The 25,618-nt window shown below is 36.0% G+C and overlaps 1 protein-coding gene across 2 annotated transcripts in view; it reads left to right on the plus strand.

Moving 5' to 3' along the window:
- The window catches only part of LOC150087429 (coiled-coil domain-containing protein 25), a 136,290-nt gene that overhangs the window by 102,378 nt on the left and 8,294 nt on the right, over window positions 1-25,618 (plus strand). The window contains exons 5-7 of one of the 2 annotated variants that reach the window (XM_090372066.1): window positions 904-1,019; window positions 8,952-9,154; window positions 17,356-17,401. In XM_090372066.1, the coding sequence (XP_090228192.1) occupies window positions 904-1,019; window positions 8,952-9,154; window positions 17,356-17,401 (365 nt within the window). The remainder of the gene's footprint in view (window positions 1-903; window positions 1,020-8,951; window positions 9,155-17,355; window positions 17,402-25,618) is intronic. The other variant, XM_090372065.1, reaches the window with a different exon arrangement.

Below are 25,618 nucleotides of genomic sequence, written 5' to 3' on the forward strand. Positions count from 1 at the left end.
ATCATGTTGCTTTCTCTGCATTCACTTACAAACCTGCCGAGATTGCACCTAAGTTTAATCCTTAGTGAGTCTGTATGTGAAAACAGAAGCATCAAGACACTGGAGGATTAAGAAATGATAGAGAACTACCATTCTAATATGGGAAGTGATATTCACTTTTCTTAGCTTAAAATTAAGAGCAGAAATTGTTTAAATTTGGGTGACTTGGCTCAGTTTTACAAGAATTTAAATTAGGCTGTCAGTGCTTTTAGATTAAACTTTTAATGGGATGTAATTTTGACCAAAATGCAAATAATCTTCCTATTTTAAAGTTGTAAATCATAAAGTGTAATGAACTTTAGTTTAATTTTGTTATGGTATTTTGACTATACAGGTTAAATTATGAAACAAAGTCCTATTTGTTGTATCAATCACCGTGAGACACTTTTTTTATTAGCATGCATGACAACATTTATTTCATAGTTTGCTTTATTTGAGCAGTATGACTATGTGACAACACAAACAGCCTATTCTTTAATGTTAAAACAAATCTAGATTGTCTGATGGACCCAAATATTACTTGTTTTTTATTTATTTTTTTTTTTTATGGGTTATGGTATATTGGTCATGTTATAATTATATTTTTTATAAAAAAATTGGATTGGAAGCATGTAGGAATTATTTTTTATTAACATTCTGGTGAGTAACCAGAATGTTAATAATATTAAAACCAAAAAGTTTGTGAAATGAATATGGCTATAAAATACAATGTGACACCATATATGTAGTGTGTTCTTTTTGAGTCTGGACTTGGCACATCATGGCTTTAGTTGCACTTGTGCCATAAAAATTCAAATCAAATCAAATCTTTTTGAATTTATGCATTGATTCTTATGTGCCATAGTTGCATTTGTTAATTTTCAGCTATTTCTTTAGGCAATAAAATGAACAATGTAGATATAGTGTATACTATGTGGAGTAATTTGAAAAAAACACAAAACATGGAAGTTGGACAAGTTGGTTTTCATAATCAAAAAGAGGTAAGTTTTAGAAGGTCTACAATTTTAGATAAAATAGTTATAATAAATGCTAACTTTCTTAGAAATTAACTAGTGTGGACCTACAATTTTTAGAATTCATATTAATTAAAATTTTTGCAAATTAATTTATTTAACTGGAATTCTAGGAGTGATTCAGCTTGTTGCAGAACAAAATATGAGATTCTGGTGAGTAAGTTCACTTTTATTGCAATAAATAAAACATATGATCTATATAACTACCATAGAGGGGGAAGAAATAATATTTCCATTACTATCAGAATTGGGTCAGAGTGGGACCTGGAAGTATCATCAGCCTTTAGTAATTTTAGGCCAGTTTACATAGCACATTTTTTTGTTTCACTATAATAATTTCTCATTGCTAGATTTTACCACAACTGGTCATTTAGTGGTTTTTCCATCGAGACAATGCCAGGCCCCATACAGCTAATATTGTGCAGCCAGTGATCACTGCCATAAGTGCTGAGGTTTTTCCACATCTCCCCCTTATTCACCTGACTTAGTCCTGTGTGATTTCTTCCTGTTTCCATATCTAAAGAAAGCTCTGAAAGGCAAGAGTTTGCACCCGACAGCGATACTCGCAGGGCCACAATGGAAGCAGTTAATCAATGGGTACAACAGTGGAAAAAGTGTATAAAATTCAAGGGAGAGTATTTTGAGAAGACTAAATCCACAGAAGATTCAGATGACGACAGTTAAGATAAGGTCTTGCACCAGTCTGCGGTGCCTCTGTAGCCAGGTGGGCAGGAGCTGCAGTGCGTAGCACACGCTTCTTGATTAGACCGGGGGTTTGAATCTGTGACCACCAAATACGGAAGATGCGGAAAGGTCAAGGAATGACCACCGCATATCCCCGGAGCAATATGGCCTTAGTTGCTAATGCTCCTAAAAAAAAAAACAAATAGCAATAAATAACAGCACCAGTCTGCAAATTGAATGATCACTGCAACTTTTGCCCATCTCTGCTCCCACCTCTGTGAAAACAAGATGGTTCTATTGCCACTTCAGCCAGAGATAAAACTGACCTGCTAGCATCCTACTTTTCTTCCAGATTATTCATGATCTTTGTAAACTCCTCTTACCTTTCCCAGTACACTCCATTAAATGCATCCTGTGGTCTTCTGTCAAAATGATGTCAAAATAATTTTGAATAATCTTGATGCTAAGAAAGCTCCATGTCCTGATGACATTTCTCCACTTGTTCCCAAAACCTGTGCTCCTGAATTTATTCCTGTTCTTTCACCTCTTTTCACTCTTTATTCCAAAGGTGTTTTCCCTACTGCTTGGAAATTTGCTCATATCCAGTCAGTTCCCAAAAAGGGTGACAAATACATCCCATTGCACTTACTTTTCCTCTTTCTAAATTAATGGAGAAATTGATTAACTGCCAACTCTTAAACTATCTAGAAACCTTCCATCTGATCAACAGTCGCCAGTATGGATTCCATCAGTGTCAACCAACTGATGATATTCTGGCTTATGTTACCCATCTGTGGACAAATTCAGTGGAAATGTTTGGTGAAACTCCAGCAGTTACTCTTGACATTTCAAAGGCTTTTGATCATGTTTGTCATAAAGGTCTTCTAAATAAGCTTCCATCTTATGGTTTTTGCCCGCTGTTTTTTGTAATTGGGTATCCAGTTTCTCTCTGATCACTCACTGTGGGTGATGGTAGAGGCTCTCTGTCTTCTAACTTCTCCATTAATGCTGGTGTTCCGCAAGGTTCAGTTCTTTCTCCCATTGTTTTCCTCTTGTATAATAATGACCTTCTTCCATTGACCTGAAATCCTATCCATTGTTTTGCTGATGAAAGCCCATTGCATTCCACCTTCCAGTTTGAGAATCTTGCCCTGCACAAACAGCTTTAACTTCTCGAATATTCACTACAAATTCCTAAAATTCTGATCTCGAGGTAATTCTTCAGTGGGGAAAAAATAACTTAGTTGATTTCAATCCTTCTAAAACTCAGTCTGCCCTATATTCTCACAAAAATTATTCCGTTGCTCTTATGCTTATCTTCAATGACACTGAATTCTAGGCAAGATTATTAGCATTAGTAGAGGCATATGATGCAAGAAAGCAAGTTTATACAGCGTCAGCCAAAAAAAAAAAAAAAATAGACAAACAAAAAAAAAAAACTCCCATTTCACCCATTCATTTGCTCCAAGTATTTGTCCAATGCTTCCTTTAATTTATTTAATCTATCAAATTCCACAACAAAAGATGGAAGTTTGTGCCAGCAACCAACCACCTGCTGGCTAAAGGCAAATTTCGCACATCTATTCTACAACTGTCTCTTTCCTCAATTTGAATTTATGCCTCTCCGGATGCTTAATCTGAGCAAGAGGAAGAATCCCATCAGCATTTATCTTGCTCGAACCATTCAAGGCCTTATGCACCTCAGTTGGATCACCTTGGAGGTGCCACAACCAATCAACATCCTTTTACTGTCCAACTTCAAACTAACAAATTAGGGATTACCCTGATTTCTAATCTCTTTTGGTATAAGCATGTTACAAATATTGCTCATTCTGCATCTAAGAAACTGGGTTCTCTCTTTTGCTCTCGTCTTTACTTTTCTTCCAAACAGCTGTTCACTCTGTATATATTGCAAATCTGCTCTAATGTGGCATATTGTTCTGGGGCAGCGTTCCTAAAACCTTCTAGATTCCATTCAAAAGAGAGCATTTAGGTTAATTACTGACTCATCTCTAATAGAGTCTCTTCACTCTCTGTCTCATAGACTTTTTGTTTCTGTAGCTTCTTCCGTGGGTACTGTTCTTCTGAATTGTCTTCTATAATTGCTACACTCTCTTCCAGTGCAGTCCGAACACGTGCCACAAGACAACATCCTTTTATGGTCTAACTTCAGACTCACAGAATCAACTTATCTTCTTCTTCCTCATTTACTCATTCACCTTTTGTTTACTGGAACAATCTTCCTTCATTCATATTTCCTGAAAATTACAGTCTGCAGAAATTCAAGTCTAATGTCAAAAAGTATCTTTCATCTTTTCAACCATCAGCCCATGCACGGTACTAAGTACTATAGGTTCTAATACCTCTCATGGTTGGGTTTTCGTTTAAAAAAAAAAAAAAAAGAAATGACTACTGGGACTGTGCCATAATAATGTACAAGACAATCCTTCACAACAGACCAGACATAACCCTCATCGACACAAAGGAAATGCCTACCTACCTGATCAACATAATTATGCCCAACATGAGCAACCTCCAAAAAAACATACGAGGAAGGATCACGAAGCACTCAGACCTATCTCTGGAAATATGTGTACCATATGGAACAAGTAATGCTCCAAAAAGCTACCGATCATCGCGTTAACCACTGGCATGGTGCTAAAGAGCCCCCATAAGAACCTACCAGAAATTTGCAATCCTGAACACATGTATGATGGTACGGGAGTGCCTCGACCAAAAGAAATAACAACAATAATAATAATAGTAACTATACACAACCAATGACCCTATGGTACCAGCTCCTGTCATTTGGCAGAGAAAACCCCATAAAAAGAGAAAGGGTTTTTTGTAATAATAACAATGATAATTGTCTGGGTGAAGAAGACACTCAATGACTTCCGTCAATGATGGTTTCGAATTCTTGACTCACGGGAGGGAAGGCTCATCCCAGAGACCAAACGATTCATGTTTGCCATCCAAGACCAGGTAATCTACACCAAGATCTACAGGAAATACAACACCAATGACTCCAGAATAACAGATGAAACCACCAGCATGATGCCAAAGAGGCTCCATAAGAACCTAGCAGCAATAGGCCTACCCGAAAACATTTACATGGAACTCCAGAAAGCCGTGATCCTGAACACCTGTACAACAGTAAGCGAGTTCCTCAACCAACAGTAATAATAATAGTAACTGAACTGAATCAACCACCCCATGATATGATACCAGTACCTGTCACAGCAAAAAAAATCCCATAAAGAAGACTTTTTTTTGTGTAATAATAATGACACAAGTTCCCATATCTCTCTCTCTGAGACACATAGGCTCCTTCGCATTTCTTTTTGTGTTGTATAATCAATCATTCACTTTTGAAATTGAGTTTTTAAATTTTTTTTTTTTTTTTTCTTGCATTTGCTGCTGAAATTTTTAGCAATTTCATCAGCCATTTTCAATGAATATTGTTAATATTCTGCCTTTTTTTCATCTTCTTACACTGAATATTTTAAGATAGCTCTGATGATTTAAAAGTGGTCTTTATTATTACATGGAGAGAATTTTACCATTTGTTATTTCTTATATTTACAAGGTGTTTTGTAGCATGTGAACTCTACTTCCATCATCAGTTCAAGACCTGAAAAAAAAAAAAATGAAAAATATTATTATTTCGTGAAGTGCCAGAAATAGCATTGTTTCTAAGTTACAGCCTCTTTTGTGTTACAGTTATCCACCTTACCTTTAATGGAAGTACTCCAAATGACCACTCTGTGCTTTAATACATGCTTGAACGTGTCCTGGACATGGACCATCTAATGCATTCAAAAATTCCAGTTATTGTCAGAATTTATCTTGTCCGAACACAGCTATTTTACTATTTGTTTGTAGAATAGCCTTATTCTATTTAATACATTGGTGAAGTATTTCAATATTATCAATGGGCTTTGGTTAAATAAAGGATTTCACATGATTCCACAATAGTGAGTGAGTTCAGTTTTGGAGAGTGAGTAGGCTACACAATAGGGCCTCATTGGCCTATCCATTTATCAGGGAAATGCTCATTCAAATAGCCTCTGGTTACTCAACTAAATTCAAAAATTCCGGGTAATGTCTGAATTTGCTGGCAGCCTTGTTCAGTTTTACACAGTGGTGAAGTATTTCAGTGTTATCAATGGGCAATGTGTAAATAATGGATTTCAGATGATCCAACAGGTAAAAATTGAGTGGATCCCATTTCAAATAGTCTTTGGTGTTATTCAAACTAAAATGAAGTTGGTGGTACTGCCATGCATAAACCACATACATCAGATGACAAGAAGCTTGTCATCTAGTAAATTACTTAAATCATACCTTAAAAATTTGGAATAGGATTTTCCAGTTAATCTTCTAGACCAGGGGTCGGCAACCTGCGGCTCTTTGAACGTGTAACTGCAGATCTAACTTTTAGCCCACATACGACAAGCAACGAATTTCTCCATACTCACCTGATGTTGAGAGACTCGCTCAAGAAGTTCAGGAGCAAAAGTCACATTAATTCATACCTAATTGGATGTTTGTTATGTTTTTCAGTATTAATAAATGATATTTCAAAAAATATATTTTTTAATAAAACACCTTCCCACTATATTCCATTTCTTGAACTCTCCCCCCCCCCAGGCGCCTCCGTAGCCAGGTGGGAAGGAGCAGCAATGCATAGCATACGCGTCTTGATTAGACTGGGGTTCGAGCCCGTCACCACCAAATACGGAGAGGTCAGGTAATGAACACCGCATATCCCGGAGCAATATGGCCTTAGTTGCCGATGCTCCTAAACAACAACCCCCCCCCCTCCCACCAGCTTGAACTCTTTGGATTCTTTTCTTTTTTTAATTAGATCAAAATGGCTCTTCACTCAAAAAAGTTTGCTGATCCCTGTTCTAGACAAAACAAAAGGACCAATTAAGCAGCATGTGGTAATTTCTGCCATAAATTAATAGTAAATTGTTGCTGTTCCCTTGAACTGGATCATTGTTGTGAAAATTGGTCAAGCCATTTCTTGTGAAGGTTTTTCTCTTGCAGGTTCTTTTCTGCTCAGTAGTGTGTTGTAAAAATCAGTCATTTCTTCTGAAGCTAGTAGCTTTTTCAGTAAACAATACACTATAGAGAATGAGGATCACAAGCATACTGTTCTAGGGATCATAGTCAAATTCAGGATAGGGGCACTTTTTAAACCCCCCCCCCCCCATAATTTTTCGGAAAATCCAGGTAGTTCTTGACTTTATGAGTTAATTCGTTCCTATCATGCGCTCGTAAAGCGGGAATTAAATCCCATAGACATAATGTTAAAAATAGGGGTTACGTTCTCAAAAATGAAATTAGTTAGCTAATTAATTTATGTTTAAACAATGATTGATTTATCCAAAGAAATTAAAACATAGCCTGTAAAATCAAGCAAATTATAATAAATAAATTATTTATGACTTACAAATTTTAAAGAATGTTTATTCTTCATCATCGATTAAATGCACACTCGTTGATCACTTATTATTGGCTCGGCACTCATTGGTTTGTTGCACAAGGAGTCGTCTTCTTCAGAAATGCTTCAAGAGGCATTTGTTTCCAAGATAATCTTCTATTTTCTTTATAAATTTCAATAGATGCATAAGCATTTTTTAACGGAACACACAAATTGCAACTAACACAATTTGCACAGAGTAACAAGTCTACAAAGCTTTAAAAAAAAAAAGGAATGAAGAGAAGATTCAGAAAATTTATTTATGTTTTTTATACGATCAAAGATTTCAGTAAAGGGGAAACACATTTCACCATAATAATGCAAAAAACCACACAATTCCAGTTATCGGTATTTTTGCAAATGCAAGAAGATCGAGTTTACTACCCGTTTATAATTGCTTGCAGTAACAGAAAAGCCTAATAAACCAAAAAGTGCAAATTGTTTTTATCGTTTTATGGTCGTGACCTCCAGAAATGTGCTTTAGAAAAATCTCACAAAGGCATTCAAAATTGGTTCTTATAACAGAACATATGATAACGATGAAAGTGTAGTGCATTTTAAGTGTAGTGAGCTAAACAATTTGCACTATAAAAATTACCTTTTAGAGAGTGATATAGCGAAAATTTCAGCTTCCTAGGTCGTGGAACGAATTGCCAAAAACAATGTGTTATTGGGTACACTGTATTGTATATCTACATGTGTGGTTTTAAATGCGCTATTTATGAATGTATAACATTCATTTTTTGCAATTAATGTTCATATTTTCAATTTTGTTGATACTTGATACTTTGAAAAAATTCGTAAATCCTGGAACTCGTAAAGCGAGTTTTCGTTTTGCTTTGTTTGTATACAAACAAGGTGAAAAATGGTGCCCCTCCTGTCATTTTTTTCTGGATCTGCCAGTGATAGGGATCAAGTACAAAAAGCTTCTTGTGGTACTAACTCATCTTTTATGAAGTCTTGTAATCTTTGATTGTGATGTGGGTAAAGCTGTTGTTTCTGTAAAATTCTTCACACAGTTGCATGCTGTGTGTCGTCTGCTGTTATCCTTTGGGTGTCACCAGGATTTTCCTACTTGCAATTCAAAACCTACTTCTTCAGCGTAACAGTTCTGGCACTAATTTTCAGATAGTTCTAGCACCATTTGAAACTTGCTTGTTGTTGAATCTTCAAGGTTCTTTTCTGTTCTTTGAAAGGTCTTATCTGGCAGATGAAGATTCAGAAATTTTTCTGTATACACTTCTTGCCATGTCCACATTATGCTTGTCTCAAGTCCATGCATAAGATACACATGTCATTTCTTGATTTTGATGAGCCTCCATTCTCACTTCAAATGCACGCTATTACTTAGTAGCACAAAAACATTTAAGTGTTGGGGTTTTTTTTTCCGCTCATTGATTTACACTTAGAAGTTACAATTATTAAAAACAGTAAGATACTGTTCGTAATTGTAACTAAAATAAATTCATGCTAGAATAGTAATCGACTTTTATACTACTTACCTGCCTATACTGTCATAATGTGGTTTGCCTGTCCCAAAACACAAAAAGAAAAGAGCTGTAACTCACAAACAAAATAAAAATAATCAATTTATTTCAGGCATATGTTTAAACAAGTTTTTATTGTTGTCAGATCTTGAATTCATCCTAAAACAGCCCCTATATGTTATGAAACATCCTGTACATATTACTTTTTTTTAATACTAGCAGTACATTTTCTCTTAGGTTCAAATCATGAGGGTTGAAAAGCGGATTAACGAAATCGTAAACCGACTTAACAGAACCAAAATAGAAAAAACAGTGGATCTTAGAGGAGAAAGAGAAGAAAGAGACAGGAAAGACAGGGAAGATGAAAAGATAAAGCAGAGAGCACTGAAAGAAAAGGAGAAGCAAGAGACTAAAGAGAAACAAGCACAAGAAGAATTAAGGTAAATTATTGACTTATATATAAAACTGGATAAGTTATCCATGAATGTAAGATTAATTTGAATTTAATGTATACTAGTGATGGGAGGGAGACACTTGAATCTAAGATGAGATACATTTACTTAAAAGTCCTTACTCTTATTTTCGAATATCTGTGATCTTAAAATTTTCACAGGAGTTGAATAAAATTGCAAAAATTGTTCCAGGTTGCTCATAAACCCTATATTGTATTCCTACTTTGTTTACATTGTTGTTTATCCTACTCTTGTCATTCATTACTGTCTGGAGTGCAGAATTTTTCTTAGTTTCAAAAAAGAACAGTGGAAACTTCTCTGTTTCAGTGGGTAAGTTGAGAGAATTTGAGAAGAAAAGTGGTAGCAAAAGTTAGAAGAAAGAAAAATCTAACTGGTTTAGAAAGAAGTAGCAGAATTGCAGGTACCCATGCTCCTGAAAGCATCCCTAAGGAAGTTAGGCAATTTACACAGTGCATTAGATTTTTTATTTTTTAAAGGGTATAACAGAAGTGAAAAGTAAATAATTAATAAAGTAAATAATCTTGTTTCCAGTTATTTACTAATTAAATGATTTAATATATGAAAATAATTGTTTCCCTTAACTGTGCATACCTCACAATGTAATATTCACTCAGTGCTTTGTAATACTTATTTTCTCCTGGATTTCTAATAAAAATCGAAAGGCAACGTGTTTCGTGGATATGTTGTGGTTTAATAAAATTAACGAATAAAAAAACTTTCAGAACATAATGTGCAATCAACATTTTTGTAATGTACTTTACTTATTTCCTCTTGGATTTTAATAATTAAATGATAATACATATTTTGAGTTCCTACTGCCATTAATAATAAGAAAATAGTAATAATTCATGATTATTTGTATAGTAAATTAGTAAATTGATAATAAAAATTGACACCAAGTTTCATATTTGCAAACTGAAAATATTTCTTTTCTGCACATTTTCTGTACTGCCCCTCGTTCCTTCAGTGTGCCAACATAATACCCAGTACTTCAACAATACATAGTACATGGATAGCCTATGTAGTATGCATGGAAGGAAAAAAGAAGAGCCAAATTTCTATTGCTCCAATTTGTGAAATTTAGGATGGCTCAACACATCTTTCTAAAGGAAGCAAATATAAAATTTTTAAAATTCATCCAGTGAGAGTAGAGTTATTACATGTGGGCCAGACTGTAGGAGGGGAGCTATAGATATGATGTGCTTGTGCAATACCATGAAACAAAGTTGGTTATTTCAAGTGGCAAAGTATGATTTTGCTTGGAAATTTTAAGTATTATTCAAACTGGATGATTGTTATTTATATATATGTTTACCATTATAGGGGAATATTCTGCCAGTACAGGACTCTTTAGCCAGAGAATGATCATGAGTTCTAAGATTGCTGATGACAATCAATTTAGAACTCTGTGACAACCAATTTAGCACAGTTCTTGGAAGCAAAAGAATGGGTTTTAATTTCAGGTTAGTAGACTATGACAGTTTAAGATGCTATGTGGCCTCTATCAACTGGACAAATACATTTATGATCGGGTATCAAAATGTGGAGGACCCATTGTGTAGAAACTCTGTCATGCTTGATTAATTTAACAATGTTCTGGAAACATTCAGTTGAGATGTCCATAGTCTCTACTATTCCTGTGACAGTTTCTTGCTGATCATCCAACACAATACCATGAGAATTATTGGCATTTTCTGGAGTGATTGTTGTTGATGGGCATCCAGTGTTCGTCTTCAATGCTTGTTCTACCACATTTAATTTGTCACCAATTTTTGACAGTTACATATGATGGGGCAGATTCTCCTAATCTATTTACTATATCTTCATAAATATCCTTGCTCAATAACCCCTTCTGTAAATATATTTTATGGGTCAGCATTTAGTTTTTTCTGTTTATGCAAGCTCAAATTTTAAAGCCATTGTGTCCGTAATATCTTTAAACAGTAGTCAGAGAAGCAGTGAACAAATTCATATTACTAAGAGAATATAGCATGAGGCAGTTGCCAAGATTAATGAGCTGGCCAGTTTAATAGAGCAGAAAAGAATTGTATTAGCAATATAGTGCAAGGAAGCCACCGGCTTTTGCTTCACTAGTGTTTCCCTCCTCATATCAGTTAATATCCAGCTGATTTTTGAATTTCCATAAGCTGTCAGTCTCAACTATCCCCAGAGTAACCTGTTGGCTAAAAGAATACTTCCTGCAATCCAATCTAAATCTCTTTCCCCATAATGTGAATTAGCATTAGCATTAGTAGAGGCATATGATGCAAGAAAGCGAGCTTATGCAGCATCAGCCAAAAAAAAACACTTCCATTTCACCCCTCCGTTTGTTCGAAATACCTGTCTAGCTAGGCCTTAAGTTTAGTTAGGCTATCAACTTCCACAACAAGGGATGGAAGTCGGTTCCACCAACCAACTACCCGCTGTCTAAAAGCAAATTTCCGCACATCTATCCTACATCTGTCTTTCCTCAATCTGAATTTATTCCCTCTCAGGTGGGTGCCTCCGTAGCCAGGTGGGAAGGAACAGCAGCGTGTAGCACACGCTTCTTGATTAGACCGGGGTTCAAGCCTGACACTACCAAATACGGAGGATGCAGGAAGGTCAGGGAATGGCTACCGCATATTCCCGGAGCAATATGGCCTTAGTTGCTAATGCTCCTAAAAACCAAAACAAACAAAAACACTCTCAAGTGATTATTCTGAGCAAGAGGGAAGAATCCCATCGGCATTGAGCATGCTCAAACCATTCAAGGATTTATACACCTCTGTCAGATCACCTCGCTGGTGCCTAGTCTCCAGACACTGTAATAGCAAAACTTAAGCCTTTCTTCGTAAGAGAAACCCTTTGTTCCATTTACTAATCTTGTTGCCCTTCTCTGTACTCGTTTCAACATTTCTAGATCCTTCTTGAAATGAGGCCTCCAGACCTGTATACAGTACTCAAGGTGTGGCCTGACCATTGCCTTATACAAGGGAATAATCACCTCCTTATCCCTCCTAGAAAAATTCCTGTATATCATTGACAAGACACCATGAGCTACTCTTGCAGCCTATCTGCACTGCTCAGAGAACTTCATATCTGCCTGTACAATTACCCCCAGGTCCTTTTCATTCTCTACCACTGTCAGTGTAGTACCACAGAGTTGATACATTGCTCTGGGGTTGCTGTTTCCCATATGTAGTACTTTACATTTGTCAATGTTAAACTTCATTTGCCATCTCTCAGCCCATCTGCACAACCTTTCCAGATCCTGTTGCAACAGCATAGCATCAGTAGTGTCCTTAACAACCCTGCCAACCTTTGTATCGTCTGCAGACTTGGACATTAAGCATGATATACCATCATCAGTATCATTTATAAATACAGAAAACAATAATGGACCCAACACTGAACCCTGAGGGACTCCACTAATAACATTAGTCCACAATGAGCAGTGTCCATTGATTAGCACTCTCTGTCCTCTCCCACTCAACCATCCCTTTATCCATAGCAGCAATTTGCCTCCAATGCCACACTGAAATGTGTGCAGCAGTCTTCCGTGTGCAATAGTATCAAAAGCCTTTCTAAGATCCAAATATATATTATCAAAGTTATTCCCTGCATCCAGTTCTTTTGTGACTGCATCATAGTATCCAATCAAATTGGTCAGGCAAGACTTTCCCTTAACAAAACCATGCTGTGTTCGAGCTGTAACTGAAGTCTTGTCTAGATGATCCTGCAGTGCTTCTTTAACCAAGTCTCTGACAGGGAATATCAGAACGGACATATGCACAAGTACCACCTTTGAGGCGAAAAGAATCATACAGTGAATAATTTGGGCATCTGAGATGAGCAGTAGTTTAATCAACCAATAACTGAGATTCTGTCAGAAGAACTATATGGGGTTTGGCAGATTGCAAGTGGAAATGGACATCATTGAGATTAGAGTTGAGACTACGTATATTTGTGAAATGAATTAGGAAGTGCTTGGGAGGTTTAGATCTTTTCCCAGATAAGCTTGCTCTATTAGTTTGACAATTCATGATGTATTCAATAGTAAGAAAAAGTGGGTGGGACATGCTGTATGAAGTAATGAAATTTTTGGATATGGCGTACACATGGTAAGAATATACCCATATCCTTGACATAACGTGGCCTCGACAATGCTCCCCGCATTCACACTACTCGGACTCCCTCCAGTCACTATCTGGCAGAGTAGAGGTAGCAAGATTATACACTAGCTGATACGGAAGCCTCCTAGAGAGTTACCAATAGGTTCGGTCCAGTGTGCTAACTAGCGGCCGGCCTGCGAACACCGTTTTAGAGCTGTACCCTCAAAATGTGAGGAATATTGGATCTCGTCACGGTGTTCATCATAACATCAAAAGTCATCAATCATACTGCATGATGGAAGAGGTGGGGAAGGGTTGACCGGAACTTAGCTCTAGAGACTAAACATGGGTTCCACCACTTCAAGCCTCCAATAAGCAAAGTGGTGGTATTGCAACGGTTGATGAGAGTCATCTACCAACTAGTACTGCCTGGTAACATAGAGGGGCGGCGTTCCTCCATGTGGTGTGGGCGCCACACCTTGACCCCTGCATACGTTGGTTCACACCTGGGGGGTTACCCACCATGTACTTGTGCATGGAGGTTATACCCAGGATTACTAAAAGTCCCACCATCGTGAAGGTGCAAGCAGAGGATTTGGCTGTCACAGACCGTCCGGACTTCGCCAAAATTGGGTCCACTTGACTTGAGTGTCACCCGAATATCAGTTCCATCAGCGTTTTAGACTCCCAGGTAGCAAGTACAGCTTGTCTGGCAAAGCTGAGAGAATGTCTGTGACTACCTCATGGACCAATAAATTAATAATAATAATATTGATAGCCGTGTGCAGTTTTTTCCAGTCGTGTTATTTATAAAGTTTTTAATTTAATAGAATAAAGACACGCCATGTCTGGTAAAAGTAGTTAATTGAATCCTAGCGCAATATTCGGAGGATAGAATCTGATGAAAGCTGCCCTAATGTGTCTAGGGCTATGAATATGCCTGTGACAACCTCATGGACCAATACATTAAATAATAATAATATTGATAGCCGTGTGCAGTTTTTTCCAGTCGTGTTATTTATCAAGTTTTTAATATAATAGAATAAAGACACGCCATGTCTGTTAAAAGTAGTTAATTGAATCCTAGCGCAATATTCGGAGGATAGAATCTGATGAAAGCTGCCCTAATGTGTCTAGGGCTATGAATATGCCTCCAACAACTATGAAGAATGCTAATAAAATAAAACAATCGTTGCAAAGTGGTAGGTAAAATTTTTGGCGCCCAGAACCTTACCCTGTGATTTCCGATTGACTCCATTATATAAAGGGTTCCATTTGCACCTGTCTCCCCAGGAAAACCCTGATGTAAATTGAGGGCTACCTGTATTGCTAATGCTTTTGCTTCTATCGTAAGCAGACTTGTTTTTTGTTTGATCTTCTATCCAAACAGATGACAGCCATTCCATCTCTTCCAATTCTTTGTCTTGATCTAATGGATTTTGTTACACTTTGAGTTGTTCCTGCTATGAATGTTGTTTTTATTTTCTCTGCATTTCTAATTGTTGGCATTGCCTCATTTAGGCCTATAGCACGTGCAATATCACATGGTCAATTTCACTTTGCTCAAAGTGTTTTCACAATTTCATATTTTTTCTCTATCGACAGAGGCGGACTGGCCATAAACCTTACCGGGGAAACCCCAGTGGGCCAGAAGACAATGGAGGCCGGTGTGATTTTGGCCATAAATGGCTATATATGAGGCCGCTACAAATTTTCCCAGGTAAGAATTTTGACCCTGTCTGCCTCTGTCTATCGATATTGCTTTTCTTTTTCTCTCTGAATCTGTAGTGTCTTCACCAAGGCATTTCCTTTTCATGCCTTTTAAGTATTTTACTCATTTTTAGAGAATAAAGCACAATTACAAAATGAGGAGGCACGTTTGATACACATAAACAAAGCTGTGTGCATGTAGCAACTGAATAAAGAACACCATAAAGGCAGAGAGACACTATTAACACCTCACTAGCTCACATTTTACTAAAGCACATTTCTGGAGGTCACTACAAATAAAATAAAACAATTTCTAGTTGTGTTTCTGCTAGTGGAATCTGTTATAAACTGGTAGTAATTCGATCTAATTGCATTTTCGATAATACCGATAGCTGGAATTGTGTGGGTTTTTACATTATTATGGCGAAATGTGTTTCCCCTTCACTGATATAAAAAACATAAATACATTTTCAGAATCTTCTCTTCATTCTTATCGTTTTGCATTCATTTGGGGTGATTCTGCGTTCGACTGCCATTTCTTGTAAACACAAAGACGAATCGTGCATAAGCGAATTCGGTTCATGTTATATATGATATTGTTCCCCTGTTTATAAATTGTGTATAATCAAATTCATGTAGTGTCGACACGTGTTATACAAGTACTGACTGTATTACTTTCCCAATGGCAACAGTTATGGCACAGACTGGTCACAAACAAGTTGTGTTTTTTTTTTTTTTTTTTTTGGTAGTTGTTGGTGCATCGGCTTCTGTGGCCATAATGCACCTCCCAAGGTTTTTGCGGTACTTTGATCCAAGCCCGAGATGGGATTTGAACCCGCAACCTTTGGATTGCCAGGCAGACACTTTACCCACCCAGCTAGCCTGGTTGGCAACAAGTTGTATTGGATTAAGCCTGTAATCCAAACATGGCAGTATACTTGCACAAGAACTACAGAGAGAGAGAGAGAGATATGAAGGGAGTTGTTCTTGCTTGCCTCTGCTGAGAGCTAATAACCCTCCTGTGTGAGGATTGTGACACTTTTTTAACAATTAGACATTTTAGACATGAACTTTTACTGCTTTTAGCCATCTCAATGACTGAGCCCTGTAACTCACCCAAATATTATCTGACAATGACCGTGTGAGAGCTCTTTAAAACTGATAAATTTATTTAAAATACTCTTTTATTACATATACTTTTAATACTTTATATCTTGTGTATACCTTTTTTGACAATTTTTTATTCTAATATAGCATACAACTCCAATTTACTTTTGTTGGCACATTACAGCCCGTGTTGCTGATGCACCAATCAATTCCAACGAAACAAACTAATAAGTAGTGAATTCACAGTATTGTCATAGAGCACAGAATTTTGTAGAGGAACTGAAATGATAATATAGACAGCTGCTGCTTTTACAAAGCTCCTTGTGTTTCTCTGTTTGTAACAGGCCTTGCGCCTGTCTGGCAACCCAAAGGTCATGGGTTCGAATCCTGCCTCAGGCTTGGATCAGAGTAGTGCAAAAACTTTGGGAGGTGCATTATGGCCACAGAAGCCGATGTGCCAACAACTAACCAAAAAAAAAAAAAAAACAGGCCTTCCAAAGGCTGTCATAGTGTTTCAAAGCGATACTGTTGATGGTGTCACGCTTTAGTGAGTGATTGAGTTCTCCATATCCTTGAAGATATGAAGGATATCACTCTGTACTAATCCAAGATTTTGGTGTCATATGGAATTATGATCTTGGAAGCTGGCTCCTATGCATTTGAAATCTGGTGGCTTTGGTTGTCATGCCAAATGGTGCAGTTATTGATGCTGAGTAGAAAGTTGCAATTATTAAGACTGTCTCATAACAACAGAAAAGCCCATAACCTGGGGATCTCCCACAAAATACTGAAATGGTCACTGATGTCCACCAATTAGTTAGTAAGCAGAAGCTACCTTACATATAAAAGAATATACACATGGAATACAAAACAGATACATTCTGAAGAAGAGAGAGAACCTAGTTCCTACAGATGTTAAAATTCAATTTCAGTTGGAACCACATCCAATATTTCTTCTTTAAGCTAGTAACACATTCATTAACAGCAACATAAAAACAAAATTTAAAACACTTTGCTTTACCATTTTGTTATTTTTCATATTATTCAGCATGAATGAATTATTCCTAATTGGGAATAATAATTCATTCTTTTCTTTCTATTTATTTAGAGGTGTGTAAATCATAATCTTTTTATATTCATAAGTGGATAGTTTTTGTTTACATATTACATTTTCTTTAGGATAAGTAACATGTTGCTGTAGTTCAAGGAAACATTGTTTGTGAGATATTTTAGTATGATATATTATTTTCTTTACAGAAATTATTCATCACTTATGAAATCTGAAAACATGCAGTCAAATCAGGTATGGCTTATTATTTTGAATTATCAGAAATTCCACTCAAAAGCTTAGAGATAAATATTATATATATATATATATTTTTTTTTTTTTTCTTTTCTTTCTATTATGGACAGCATAATATAGATTAGACTAAATATAGTTATATAAACCATACGCATAGAGCAGTAACTGACTGTACTTTGAGAATTGCTATTCAGAGAAAGGTTTTTTTTTTTTATTATTTTTTTTTATGGTACTGTAAAAGTTATCAAACATTGGAGGTTTGCCAGAAGTGCTTTTTTAATTATAATTAACAACTCATTAATTCAACAGTATGCTGAAGAATGGAGCAGGTGTACTGTATACATCATAGTCTTCTGTACACAGTCTTTTTTTTTTTTTTTTTTTTGTCCCCCAAATAATTTTGCAGGTTTAACCAATTTTCACATTCCTTGTTGTATGCAAGTTTTCCTTTTCACTACAGACAATTTCCTGCTAACAATGAGCTGTACATTTTCTTTTTATCATGCAGATTTCAACATATAAAAGTGGATGTCAACATGGACAATCCTTAACAATAAGGTAGGGAAACATCACGAGCTTTATAACCAGGTCAGTATTTGCTGCTGTATGCTAAACTAATGTGACCTGTTAATACTAACTATGTACATTTAATTATAGATAAAATTTTTCATGGAGTATGGTTCTCTTACTTATTCTTACTTCTTCAGTAAGAAGAAAATAATCATTTTCATCCAAATCTGTTATACCTGATGGCTGCACAAGTCACAGTGAGGGTGTAAATCAGTCCTGGATTATGACTTCCATTCACTATTTTCCTTCATATGCTACCCTACTTACTGTTAGATCTTTAGGCCTAGCCAGAATAAACCTTGTTCCTCTAATGCTTGCTTGACATCATAATCTGTCTTCCATTTAGTGTGCTTCACAGATTGGTTTTTCTTTGAATATCTGGTTAGGCTAGAAAGAAGGGAGAATTTATGCAACCCTTGTTTACCTTGGAGTGAATATTATTTATCCCAAGATTATTTATTTCTATTTCCTTATTTATAATATTGTCTTGCCATTCTTCCATATGTTAGTTTCATTTATTTTCTTAAAATTCATTTCTGAAGATTCCAATTTTTTATTTTTTTTATTTCTTACCCACTCTTTTTATTTCTAATGCCATATGTCAAAATAGGCTATGCTAATAGCTTATTTATGCTAATCTTCCATCTTCATTAAAGACTGTTCCTAAAAAAATTGTTTATTCCAATTTTTGGTTATTAGTTCACATTCTAAGTTTTCCTTTTCTTTCATCAACTTTCATGTTTGTGCAACTGATTGTCACACCAAATTATTTGCAACCTTTAATTTATTTAGAAATTCTTGAAGATCTTGTCTGCTACTATGTAACAGTAAAAGTAATAAATACAATAATGATCCAATTTTTGATTCTTAATACATTTAATTATAAAAAGAAGGTGCATGCCTATTTCACTCCCTGTGCAGGTACGCCCTTGCATTAATGTTAGCATTTTATCAAAACTGCTTTAATAACTTTTGCTAAACATTTGTTCTTATAATTAACACCCCAGTACATTCAACATACTTTATGATGAGATAAAGGAGAGAGAGATGTGTACGCCATGGTCAATCATACACAGTCCCTGTTTCCTTTAGCCCTGAACTATCTTGTAACTCCAACAGATTTCTGTGATTTCATGTTCTTCTCCTACTCAATCTATACAGCTGATGCTCCCAATATCTTTCAAATAAAGTGTTTTTCTGGAACATATGAAGTGAACGTGGTTATGGCCAACTGTAATGGTAAGGTAAGGCAGTACTACAAACTTTATAACAAGATCTGTAGGCTGAACTGATGTAACCTGTTAATGTGCACTAATTTCTGAAAATTGCAAATTTTCATTAGTCATCATGCAAATAAGAAAAATGCAGGATTAAGTATAAAACATTACTATCCTTGTTTATTTGCATGCAAAAAAAAAAGTGTACACTCCTCGAAATGAATTTTAAAAAAAAGAAAGAAATATATATAAATGTATATATTTGCACAGTTTCACTAAAATACTATATGTCCTTAATTACCCAAGTATTATCAATCAGTAACTAATGCTATGCTATGTAAAAGTGAGTAGTGAAATGATATTCATCAGGCTGAGATATGGAGCTAAAGACATGAAATAAAATACTAAATGAGTACTAATTACTGTATAAATGATAGGCACTCAGTGGGATCCAACACATATCAGTGCACTAGTAAAAGTAATTAGCATTACTATCTGTTTCTCTGAACTTCATACTAGTTTTACATGATGGTAAAATATAGTGGATAGTATCTAAAGAGGGAGAATACTGGCTTCCACTACAGCCCTGGAGTTAAGTAATTTTCAAATTGACCATTATGGCGCCGAATATTGCATACAAGTATTTTACGATAAATACAAAGGACAAAACTGTTTGCATATGTAATTTATGTGATACCACCATATCAATGGGTGGTATGACTTTTTGAGATGATTAATGAACTCAAAAAGTTCCATCCAGAAGAAGTGTCAAAAGAAACAGAAGTATCAGATAAATTGAAAAAGACATATGCTGAATGTTCAGGAAGTAGCAGCACCATTGGACCTCCTGCTAAAGTGCAAACTACTATAGAAGCAATATTAACAAAGAAAAAGCTTTAGGATATTAATGTCCACAAGTCCAAAGAGATCCATTATTTAACTAGAGAAATGATAGCTGTTGACCCTCAACCATATTCTTTAACACAAGACATTGGATTCCAAAGGCTATTAAAAAAAATTGCCCAAATTACAGTATTCCAAGTAGAAGATATTTCACTAATAAAATCATTCCAGATATTTTTCAGAAGGTAAAAACAAAACTTCAAACATCCCTTGATAAAGCCACCAACATATCTTTAACCACTGATATTTGTACAGCTACTACAAATAATTCTCCATTTCTGAGTATTACAGGCCACTGACTTTCAAACAACACAGGGCTGTCCTAAGGATTCTTCCATTTTCAGACTCTCATTCAGGGATAGGATCAGTGAAGAGTTGAAGAATATAAGATCTCAAAAAACAAAGTTTTCCTCATACTACAAGATTCTGGAGCAAATATGGTAACTGGTGTCACTGATAGTGGTTTACAGTAACAATCATGTTTCATATACACATTACAACTTTCAATAAATGCCTCCATGTTTGCCCAGCATTCTGTAAAGACTGTTGTTCTATTAATAGGAATATTTTAAAATACTTCAGTCATTCTGCTTCAGCAGTTAACAAATTAATGGAACTACAGAAGCAACTAAATTTAAAGAAGCATAAATTAATTCAAGGTGTATCCGCTCAGAATTCAACGTATTACATGCTGGAAAGAAACACAGAACAGTGAAAAGCTCTTGCAACATATGCTGTGGATAAAAATATTCCAGCATACCAGTGGGGTCTTGTAGAAAAAATTGTCTAACTCCTGGGTCCATTTGAAGAAATCACTAATGAAATTCTGTTACTTATGCACCTAGTAACAGAATTGTTACTAGGTGCATATACAGGTAACAGAATGCAAAAACTGAAGACAGTTGATAAGCAAAAAGACCTATGGTTAATTGGATCAATGTAAACAGGCTGCTAGAACAAAACCCCATGAGCTTTTCTAGACCTGATTATCAATGATATATAGGAACTTTGTCCCCACTAGCAAAACGATGATTATTCCATTGTATAAGGCTAATCCACATCTGGAATACTGCATACAGGTTTGAAAATGGTTCTGTTGTAAAGTGCAGAGAAGAGCAACAAGATTAGTTGGATGCAGAAAAATATTCTTACCAAGAATGATTGAGGTTTTGTAAATTGCAGTTTCTGGAAACTAGGCATCTGCTTGGTTACCTAATTGAAGTGTGTAAGGCTTTCAAAGGGTTAAGTAAACTAAATGCTGATGACATCTTTACTCTTTAGCAGATGATGCACAAAAAAAAAAATAAAATTTTAAAGTGGTTGCTGAAATTTACATTCAGCCAAAAAGTAATCTAAGTAATTGAATAAATTTAGAAGTTTTGGGCAAATTATTGGAAAGCATGTGCAATAAAGTGTTTTTTCTCATTCAGTAAGTGAAAAGATGTAAATTACTGTTGTAAACAGTGGTGATATCATTTACCACCTTCAGAAATGAATCAGGGATACACTACTTTCAATTGAATCCATTGAAAGATGTTTTTAATGCATTCAACCAAAATGCTTTCAGTGTATTATACAAGTAAATAAATGGTATCTGATTATTCAAGTAATGGTTTAAAAAAAAAAGAAAGTTAGAGTTAAAGTGAAGCAGTACTATTATATGTAATAAAAATTTGTGAGTCGGAGGATTTAACTACCTAAGAACTGGCACCATCACTGTTTTTTTTAACTATAGACTAGTTATCTGATGAGGGAACCGTTCATTTCCAAAGTGACCCCAGTTTTGTCACCCCAGTTGTGACAAAAATGTTGCAGCCATTATTGTCACTTCAGCCTAGGATAAAGCTGACCTGCTAGCATCCCATTTTTCTTCCAACTCATGTATTAATGACCTTGGTAAAGCACCTCACTCCATTCCCAACACGTTCCATTGTTGGAAATGTTGGTCTTCCGTCAAAAGGATGTCAGAAGGATTTTAACGAATCTTAATGCTAAGAAAGCTTCAGGTCCTGATGGTATTTTTCCTCAAAACCTGTGATCCAGAACTTACTCCTGTTCTTTGCCGCCTGTTTTCACTTTCTTATTCCAAAGGTGATTTTCCTTCTGCATGGAAATTTGCTCATTTCCAGCCAGGTCCTAAAAAGGGTGACAAATCCCTCCCATCCAATTATTGCCCCATTGCAATTACGTCTACTCTTTCTAAAGAAATCAATTAACCACCAACTCTTAAACTACCTAGAAACCTGTCTGATCAACGATCGCCAGTATAGATTCCATCAGTGTTGATCCACTAGTGATATTCTGGCTTATGTTACCCATTTATGGACAAATTCAATGGAAAAGTTCGGTGAAACACAAGCAGTTACTTTTGACATCTCTAAGGCTTTTGATCATGTTTGGCATACAGGTCTTCTAAACAAGCTTCCATCTTATGGTTTGCGAACTGTTTTTTGTTATCCAGATTTCTCTCTGACCGCTCACTGAGAGTGATGGTAGATGGCTCTCGGTCTTCTGACTTCTCCACTAATGCTGGTGTCCCTCAAGGTTCAGTTCTTTCTCCCACTCTTTTCCTTTTGTATATTAATGACCTTCTTCCATTGACCATAAATCCTATCCATAGTTTTGCTGATGATATCACATTACATTACAGTTTGAGAAACCTTGTTCTGCTCAATCAGCTTCAACTTCTCGAATATCTGCTATTGATTTCAGTCCTTCTAAAACTCAGTCCTGTCTTATACCTCACAAAAGAGATTCTTCTGCTCATATCATATGCTTATCTTTGGTGACACTCCGATTTCTAGACAAGGTGATAAATCTTTTGGGGGATTACCCTGACTTCTAATCTCTCTCTCTTGGCACACACACATTAAATACAATTATTCCCTTCCATTTTTCAAATTTATTCAAAATTAATATCAAATTTGGCATGCTATGAAACACAATATTTGAATATTACACATATTGCTAACCTCTATCCTAGTTGGATATTGGCTTTCATGTTTATTATTCAAAAATAATGACTTTCAAATATTTGTAATTTATGGACACTGGAACTGTTAAATCTCATGGGAGAATTTTATAAATAACTTGAACTAGAAATAAGCCCATAATTACGAACTTAGTAGTGTCACTAGCAGTACTAGATATAGCTATACTAGACAAACACTTAAAGTGCGGTATTGGAAAAGCTACACGAACTAGACTGATGTTAGCTGACGGCATTAGACTGCTAATGCCGTCAGAGGCATTGCAGATACCAGCGACTTGGTGTTTATATCACCTGCAGAGAAATTCTCCCCCGTAAGCCCTCATTCGCTTGTTATACTTTGTAGTGGATGATGTTTGAGACAGAGAAGTTTATTTGTGAGGTGGAAAGGAGGCCTGCCTTGAACAACATGGCATTAAATGACTTCTCCACAAAGAAATAAAGGCAAAGTGTTGGATAGGTGTTGGAAAAGAAATCCGAACTGGGATGAACTATGTAAGGATGAGAAGAATCAGAAAGCCAAGTTCTGAATATTATATTTATTGTAAATATCACTTCTGTTTTAGACTATGTATATAAAGTGCTTAGCATCATAATACACAGCCATTTCTGAATAAACAGAAAATTTTTAAGGTGGCATCGTTTTAGGTTATATCTCATATTGTGAATACCTTCACAACGAGTTGCCATGATATTGCACTACTTCGAATAAGTAACGCTTCACCTAAGGAGAAGACTAGTGTTACTTATTCTCAGATAGGTACCACCACCCAGACAGCACTGTTTCAGGGCTATTTGGCCCTTCGTCAGTGAGTGGGTAGGTACCCAAGTGATGCAATGATGGCAAAAACAGTTATGAAGTATAACTCCACAATATGAGAGATGCCTGATGGTGTATGATGTATTTAGACTAAGGCGCATTTAGGGCTAGAGCCTCAAGCTGCGAACAAATTTAGACTATGTATATAAAGTGCTTAGCATCATAATACACAGCCATTTCTGAATAAACAGAAAATTTTTAAGGTGGCATCGTTTTAGGTTATATCTCATATTGTGAATACCTTCACAACGAGTTGCCATGATATTGCACTACTTCGAATAAGTAACGCTTCACCTAAGGAGAAGACTAGTGTTACTTATTCTCAGATAGGTACCACCACCCAGACAGCACTGTTTCAGGGCTATTTGGCCCTTCGTCAGTGAGTGGGTAGGTACCCAAGTGATGCAATGATGGCAAAAACAGTTATGAAGTATAACTCCACAATATGAGATATTGTGGAGTTATACTTCATAACTGTTTTTGCCATCATTGCATCACTTGGGTACCTACCCACTCACTGACGAAGGGCCAAATAGCCCTGAAACAGTGCTGTCTGGGTGGTGGTACCTATCTGAGAATAAGTAACACTAGTCTTCTCCTTAGGTGAAGCGTTACTTATTCGAAGTAGTGCAATATCATGGCAACTCGTTGTGAAGGTATTCACAATATGAGATATAACCTAAAACGATGCCACCTTAAAAATTTTCTGTTTATTCAGAAATGGCTGTGTATTATGATGCTAAGCACTTTATATACATAGTCTAAATTTGTTCGCAGCTTGAGGCTCTAGCCCTAAATGCGCCTTAGTCTAAAAACACTTCTGTTTTAATATTGTTTCTTTCTTCAAACAGGCCTCTGAGATTGGGTATATTCATATTGTAGTTTTAAATGTTTTTTACCAACCTTATGTAGAAATAAAACACATCGAAAACGAAAACTGGAATCTTGATAACTATGTATTTATAATAAATTATATTTGCCTGTATTTACAATAAATTATATTTAACTTTACAACTAAAATATATGAAATATAAATTAAAATATACTGGATTAAGAACAATAATATACTAAATTAAAAGCGATAAAACCATAGCTTTCGAAGGCTCCTGCCTTCTTCTTCAGCGGTATTTTCTTTGTTCTGCGGTGCATCTTTAAATACCAGCAGGTTCACGGTACTCATCACGTGTTTCATTCCCGCGTGTTCCATTCTCTTGTGTTATGGAATCGGAAATGGCTCGAGAGTGGGTCATGTGGAACCATTCATCCCTTCTGAGGATAGCCTCAAAGAGGGGATGGATCCGCTTTCCTTTATCTCTATTAATGTTCACTGTGGAACAGATCCGCAAACTCTTGAGCCACTTGCGGTCCCAGAACTTATGCGCCCGATCGGTGATGATAGCATCGTCTGGGGAGATCTGGTGCTGCTTCTCCCAAAAATGCTCGGCCACGGCGGACTTACAATAACTACAATATTAATACTGTTTCATTAGTTAACAAAATTCAAGCTTGTTCACTTGTATAGATAATTTATTGTTAGACTTCTCTGGTTATCTGTGTACGAAATCACGAAGGTATATAATTTAAGTTAGTAAAGAACATTATTATTAAATAAGATCAAAACAGTAATCGGAAAACTGCTGAAGAATATCCACTGCAACAGTAAAACTAATGTCGCCATTAACAAAAAAGAATCATGTGCAGTCTTTCTTCTTCAAAGA

Source organism: Mastigoproctus giganteus, chromosome 4 (genome assembly GCF_048544385.1).
Source record: "Mastigoproctus giganteus isolate SK-2022 chromosome 4, ASM4854438v1, whole genome shotgun sequence".
NCBI classification, from domain to species: domain Eukaryota; kingdom Metazoa; phylum Arthropoda; class Arachnida; order Uropygi; family Thelyphonidae; genus Mastigoproctus; species Mastigoproctus giganteus.